Source organism: Hippocampus bargibanti, linkage group LG05 (assembly GCF_051943395.1).
Source record: "Hippocampus bargibanti isolate YZ-2025 linkage group LG05, ASM5194339v1, whole genome shotgun sequence".
Lineage (NCBI taxonomy): Eukaryota > Metazoa > Chordata > Actinopteri > Syngnathiformes > Syngnathidae > Hippocampus > Hippocampus bargibanti.
In genome coordinates this window covers 3,060,001-3,067,500 of record NC_142738.1, presented here as the reverse complement: position 1 = coordinate 3,067,500, position 7,500 = coordinate 3,060,001, and the positions used below count along the sequence as shown (strand labels likewise).

At 34.3% G+C, this 7,500-nt stretch overlaps 1 protein-coding gene across 1 annotated transcript in view; it reads right to left on the bottom strand.

The window, feature by feature from the left end:
• The window catches only part of nell2a (neural EGFL like 2a), a 95,126-nt gene that overhangs the window by 5,312 nt on the left and 82,314 nt on the right, over nt 1–7,500 (bottom strand). Inside the window, exons 16-17 of the mRNA XM_088996012.1 lie at nt 4,884–5,024; nt 3,003–3,196 (exon numbers count right to left, since the gene is read on the bottom strand). Coding sequence (XP_088852138.1) covers nt 3,003–3,196; nt 4,884–5,024 — 335 coding nt within the window. The remainder of the gene's footprint in view (nt 1–3,002; nt 3,197–4,883; nt 5,025–7,500) is intronic.

Here is a 7,500-nt window from a genome sequence, read left to right as displayed (position 1 = left end):
GAAGCGTTCGTAAGTCAAGGTATATTTTTAAAACTGTTTCTGTGTACCGTCTATCTTTATAAATATGCAGCTTATAGGCAGGTGCGGTTTATGTCGCGGCTTGGATTTGAAGCGGATTTATGTGGGACAGGAGATGTGAGACAATCTCTTCTCGTCAATGGATGCTCCAGCTTTGTGTTTGCTTTCAACATTTAGCTTGTAGTAGACGTGCACATTCCACCATGACGTCCCTGATCCATTACTGTAAAGGAAGCTTTGATCCTCTCTTCTTTCATCTAGAACTGCTTCATGTCACAAAGAGGGTACAGCGAACGAATGACTCTCTGTGTCTTTGTGTTGTCATATTATTTGTTATTAAGTTTTTTGTTTTGTTTTTTAACTTCAAGATGGCGCCGCGAGAGTGGCTGCCTTTCCAGCAGCTCCTGTATTTTGTTTTTTACTTCTTTCTTTCCTTTCCTCTTCATAACTTTGCTGCTGTGTTACTTCCGGAACAGTGCCGCAAATGGCTGCCGCTGCTCACCCTAACTTAAAAATGAAAAAAAAATCTGTCTTACCCCGTGACTGTAAAGTGTCCTTGAGAGTTTTGAAAGGCGCTCAGAAATGAAATGTATTTTTATTATTATATTATATTATTATTATTATTATTATGTATATTTTTTCCTTTAAAAATGTACTGGGTGAGGCTTATAAACAGCTGTGCTCTGTAGTTGGGAAATTACGGTAGTTTTCAAATCTGAAGTTAAGAATAATGACCATTATTGTGGTTTACATATGACAATTTGAAAATTTGGTTCAGACTTGAGCAAGCATCATGGAACTTAATTTGCTTTCACGGGCCGAATAAAATGATGTGATGGACCACATTTGGCCCCCGGGCCTTGACTTTGACACCTGTATATTTGCGTCCTTGATTTATGACTATAATAAAAAAAAAAACATAAAAGAGATGGAAAAACATTGAAAAACGTGCCCATCGTCACCACGCCCGCAAAAGTGATGACAAGCTGCAACCTTGCAGGTTTCACCCAATTTGCAAAGCTTGTTCTTTCTTCACCGCGTATTGTTCAAAATGTCACTGATTGTTTCAGTGGGAAGGACAAAAAAAGGGGGTTGAGGGGGAGGGGGGGTATTACAAGTTGGCATTTGCTGCTGATTGGCCCGGCAGGGGGGACACATCATTCATGCTTCTTTGTTCGCAAAAAAAAAAAAAAGAGAAGGACGTTTCTCCATCTTAACAATAACAGACTTCATGTCATCGCTTGAATACCTGCAGGATTGGCCATCAGCCTGAATCATCAGCATCATTGCCCCCCCCCCCCATCCTCAATCCCGTAAAAGGTCTCGGTTCAAATGCAATAGTGACAGTATCGATGAAAAGGTTTCATCAGCCTTCATCTGTACTTCTTTGAAGTTGTCGGACGTTTCCCTTCTCATCCAAGAGGCTTCGTCAGCAAACGAAAATTTGCTGGTGGTTTTAGCCCTATATATATATATATATAACTCTACTGTCCAGAAGTGGCGGTGCTAGACCTCTGCTATACATTGTAAAAATGAAGATTGTAAAGAGCAATACATTGGGGAGACTAAACAAATTCTAAAAAAAAAAAGACCTGATTGCCCCATTTGCTCTGGTATCATGCAGGGATAATACTCGTGGGCCTCAATCTGCAGTACATATGCACCTAAAAGCTAGCAACCACTCATTTGACGACAATGAAGTTTGAAAATCTTAGCGAAAGAAAATAGATGGTTTGAAAGGGGAGTGAAAGAAGCTATTTTTATAAAACAGCAAAACCCTTCACTAAATCGCCATTGTAGGGTGAGGTTTAATTTGGATCGTTCCTACAACAGACTTCTTAGACCACATAGGCTGAGTCAGTTAGTTAGTTAGTTAGTTAGTTGCCTTGCACGCTGGGTCCGAGAGGACAGTAATTTCATCTGTGCTGTATGTCATGCGTATTAGCATATTTGACAATAAAGCTTACTTTGACTTTTATGCTGATGAGGTGATACCAGAGCAAATGGGGCAATCAGGTCTTTTTTTTGAGAATTTGTTTAGTCTCCCCAATGTATTGCTCTTTACAATCTTCATTTTTGCAATATATAGCAGAGGTCTGGCACCGCCACCTCTGGACAGTAGGGATATATATAAAGCCAAAACTACCAGCAAAATTTAGTTCGCTGACAAAGCCTCTTGGATGAGAAACGAAACGTCCGACACCTTCAAAGAAGAACAGATCACAGCTGAAGAAACCTTTTCATCGATGGACCCGGAAGTAACTGAAATAGATAGCAAGCTAGCAAATAGATAGCTAATAGCTAGCGAATAGATAGCCAATGCCTAGCGAATAGATAGCTAATACCTAGTGAATAGATAGCTAATAGCTAGTGAATAGATAGCTAATAGATAGCTAATAACTAGCGAATAGCTAATAGCTAGCAAATAGATAGCTGATAGCTAGTGAATAGATAGCTAATACCTAGCGAATAGATAGATAATAGCTAGCGAATAGATAGCTAATAGCTAGTGAATAGATAGCTAATAGCTAGCGAATAGATAGCTAATAACTAGCAAATAGATAGCTAATATCTAGCGAATAGATAGCTAATATCTAGCGAATAGATAGCTAATAGCTAGTGAATAGATAGCTAATACCTAGCGAATAGATAGCTAATAGCTAGCGAGTAGATAGCTAATAGCTAGCGAATAGATAGCTAATAGCTAGTGAATAAAAAGCTAATACCTAGCGAATAGCTCACTAATAGCTAGCTATATAGCTAATCAATACAGTAGCTAGCTAAATAACTAGAAAGCCAGTTAATATATTTTAAAGATGTCTTGATTGAGTTCAACTGAAGACGCATAGCTGATGGTATGCCGAAATTAAATTAAATTAAATTAAATTAAATTAAATTAAATGTCTCCACTGCAAGACTAATAAAGGCTTAATCCAATCCAATCCCGCCATTTTCTTTCTTGTTTGTTTGTTTTTTTGACTTACCTGGCAGGAGCAAACGGAGCAGCGGTCGCTATCCAGCACCCAAATTTGCCCGCTGTGCTTGACCTTGTCGTCATGGATGCAGTCGCCGGTGCAATTGTGACCGTGCGGGCAGCGGCAGTCATAGCCTCCCTCCAGGTTGAAACAAACGGTGTCATTGGCGCAAGTGCTCCTGCCCGTCTTGCACTCGTTGATATCTGCTCGCGACAAGGAAGGAGATAACAACGGCATGATCCGAAGTTCATTGATCGATCATCTCAATGTATATTATGACGGAAAACCTACAATGATGCTAATCAATCCAGAAACTGATCATCTCAGCACGATATTTAAAAAAATGAAATAATCTCCCCACACACACACACACAATATACAGATGTCCATACATATATACACACATGTATACTGTACATACGCATATACGGTAGATAGTGTACATGCAGACAGTATGTAGATATAAACATATGTACATACATATACACAGAATACTGTATATACTGAGTGTATATACACAGTCGGAATTCTGAGTTAAAAGTCGGAATTCTGAGTTAAAAGTCGGAATTCTGAGTGAAAAATCGGAATTCTGAGTGAAAAATCGGAATTCTGAGCTAAAGGTCAGAATTCTGAGTTAAAAGTCGGAATTCTGAGTTAAAAGTCCGAATGCTGAGTTAATAGTCGGAATTCTGACTTAAAGTTCGTAATTCTGAGTTAAAGGTCGGAATTCTGAGTTAAAAGTCGGAATTCTGATTTAAAAGTCAGAATTCTGAGATAAAAGTTGGAATTCTGAGTCCAAAGTCGGAATTCTGAGTTAAAAGTTGGAATTATGAGTGAAAAGTTGGAATTCCGAGTTAAAGGTCGGAATTCTGAGTTAAAGGTCAGAATTCTGAGTTAAAAGTCGCAATGCTGAGTTAAACGTCGGAATAATGAGTTAAAAGTCGCAATTCTGAGTTAAAGGTCGGAATTCTGAGTTAAAAGTCGGAATTCTGATTTAAAAGTCAGAATTCTGAGATAAAAGTTGGAATTCTGAGTCCAAAGTCGGAATTCTGAGTTAAAAGTTGGAATTATGAGTTAAAAGTCGAAATTCTGAGTTAAAGGTCGGAATTCTGAGTTAAAAGTCAGAATTCTGAGTTAAAGGTCGGAATTCTGAGTTAAAAGTCGCAATGCTGAGTTAAACGTCGGAATAATGAGTTAAAAGTCGCAATTCTGAGTTAAAGGTCGGAATTCTGAGTTTAAAGTCGGAATTCTGAGATAAAAGTTGGAATTCTGAGTCCAAAGTCGGAATTCTGAGTTAAAAGTTGGAATTATGAGTTAAAAGTCGAAATTCTGAGTTAAAGGTCGGAATTCTGAGTTAAAAGTCAGAATTCTGAGTTAAAGGTCGGAATTCTGAGTTAAAAGTCGCAATGCTGAGTTAAACGTCGGAATAATGAGTTAAAAGTCGCAATTCTGAGTTAAAGGTCGGAATTCTGAGTTAAAAGTCGGAATTCTGAGTTAAAAGTCGGAATTTGGTGTTAAAAGTTGGAATTCTGAGTTAAAAGTCGGAATTCAGAGTCAAAAGTCTGAATTCTCATTTAAATTCGGATTTCTGAGTTAAAAGTCGGAATTCTGAGTTAAAAGTCAGAATTCTGAGTTAAAAGTCGGAAGTAACGCACACACATTTAACTCAGAATTCCGCCAGTTAGACAGCTAGCTAGCTAAGGCCAAGCTAGTGGCCGCTAGTGATGTGTCGTTCGCGAAAGAGCCGGTTTTTACAGCCGGATCTCTGAAGTGAACGAAGAGAGCCGGTTCCTAACAAGGAGCCGGGAAGAAAGGAGCCGCCAGTGGTCACCCGCTCACACATTTATTCGGCCATGCCACATTGTCTTTTCGCGCGCTGGGCCGACTCACCGACGCACGACTCTCCGTTGGCAGAAAACAAGCCGTTGTCATGGTAACCGTCGCGGCACTCGCAGTGGTACCAGCCGGGCAAGTTGACACAAGTGGATTTACTATCGCACTCCACAAAACCATCGGCGCACTCGTCGATATCTGAGGAGGAAGGAAAACAACATGTATTGGTCACGCTCCAGCCCGGTGGCCATCTTGGTGGCCATTTTCATTATTTGAGAGCGCAAACGTGTCTGGCCTTTATCTGATTGATTAAAGCGGCAGCTGCATTGTTTGGGAAGAAGGACGTGCGCGGCGTCGTGACATGGCAAGGAATCAATCAAACATTGCGCCATGCTCCTCGTGAGAGCTAAGTAAAAAGATGTAAAATGTAAAAAGACAAATAAAACATCGGGAGAATAGAACATATATCTTGAATGTGTGTGTGACATCACACCGGGCTTTGCAAATGGAATATTTCAGTATTTTCTCCACTGTTCATGAAGCTCAATAAAAATTGGACACTTTGAAAGAAGAAATGAAAGACGTTTGACATTTGAACTCCCTCATATGCCATAAAATGTTTTAAATTACATTGGTAGAATAGAATCAGACTGCAGCAGTCATTTTTATATTAGGACGATTTTTCTTGTTAGATTAAAACTGATTAAAAAGTAATATTTCCAAATTATAAAATTAATATTTTTTTTTAATTACTCATTGAACATTGTCTCAATTCTTAATAATTTGGAGACACAACATATACATTTTAAAACGTTGTATTTATTTATTTATTTATTTAACATAAGGTTATTGTTTTACTTATGCATTTTTATTTATGTATTTGATTACTTATTATATTTTAAATTTGTATTTTTTTTTTAATTATAATTAATTGTAAGTTTTTATTTATGTATGTATTTCTGCATAGATGGATTTATGGATGTATTTATTTGTTTTTTATGTATTTATTTATTTAGTATATTTTACATTTTATTTATTTCTTAAATACAATTTTCTTTATTTATTAAATGCAATTTTATGTACAGTATTTATGTATTTATCTGTTCATGTATTTATTTATTTGTTTATTTATGTATTTATGTATTTATGTATTTGGATTGGATAGGATTTGCCTTTATTCGTCTCACAGTGGAGAAATTTACATTACTTATTTATTTATGTGCGTATGTATTTATTTATTCATTTATTAACTTTTACATGTATTTATTTATTTATTTATTTATTTGTTTATTTAATACAATTTCATGTTTTATTTATATGTTTATCCATTTATCCATGTATCCATTTATTCATTTATTTGTTTATTCATTAATTCATTCTTTTATTGATGTATTTATTCACTTATTTATTTATTTATTTATTTATTTATGCATTTATTTATTTATATCTATATTTATTTATTTATATCTGTATTCATTCATTTATTTATTTATTTATTTATATCTGCATTTATTTATTTATACCTGTATTTATTTATTTATTTGTTTGTTTATTTAATACAATTTTATGTTTTATTTATATGTTTATCCATTTATCCATGTATCCATTTATTCATTTATTTGTTTATTCATTAATTCATTCATTCTTTTATTGATGTATTTATTGATGTATTTATTCATTTATTTATTTATTTATTTATTTATTTATTTATTTATTTATTTATTTATTTATTTATTTATGCATTTATTTATTTATATCTATATTTATTTATTTATATCTGCATTTATTTATTTATTTATTTGTTTAATACAATTTTATGTTTTATTTATATGTTTATCCATTTATCCATGTATCCATTTATTCATTTATTTGTTTATTCATTCATTCATTATTTTATTGGCGTATTTGTTGATGTATTTATTTATTTATTTATTTATATCTATATTTATTTATTTATATATGTATTTATTTATCTATTTATTTATTTATTTATATCTGCATTTATTTATTTATATCTGTATTTATTTATTCATTTATTTATTTATAACTGCATTTATTTATTTATATCTGTATTTCTTTATGTATTTATTTATTTGTTTGTTTGTTTATTTAATACAATTTTATGTTTTATTTATATGTTTATCCATTTATCCATGTATCCATTTATTCATTTATTTGTTTATTCATTCACTCATTATTTTATTGACGTATTTATTCATGTATTTATTCATGTATCTATTCATGTATTTATTTATTTATTTATTTATATATATATCTGCATTTATTTATTTATATACGTATTTATTTATTTACTTATTTATTTATATCTGTATTTATTTACTTACCCTTTCATGCACCCGATAACCTGATAACATGACACTCTTTCCTTCTGTCGTCACCACCTTCCCTCAAGGGGTTAATTGCAAACCCCCACTTCAAGTTGTCATACACACCCCCACAGGCATTTTTCAACATCCACATGCAACAAACAAACATCCACTCGGGACTAAAATCGAGCAGATCCCCGATTGGTTTATAGAAACAGAGAGCAATTTTAGTGTGACGCCATGCAGACTACATTTAATTAAACTAATGGGCTGACTCATGGTGGGGGTGGGGGTGGGGGCAAAAGCCAACAGCCTCAGATGTGCGCCGATTAAATGTGTCTGCATTG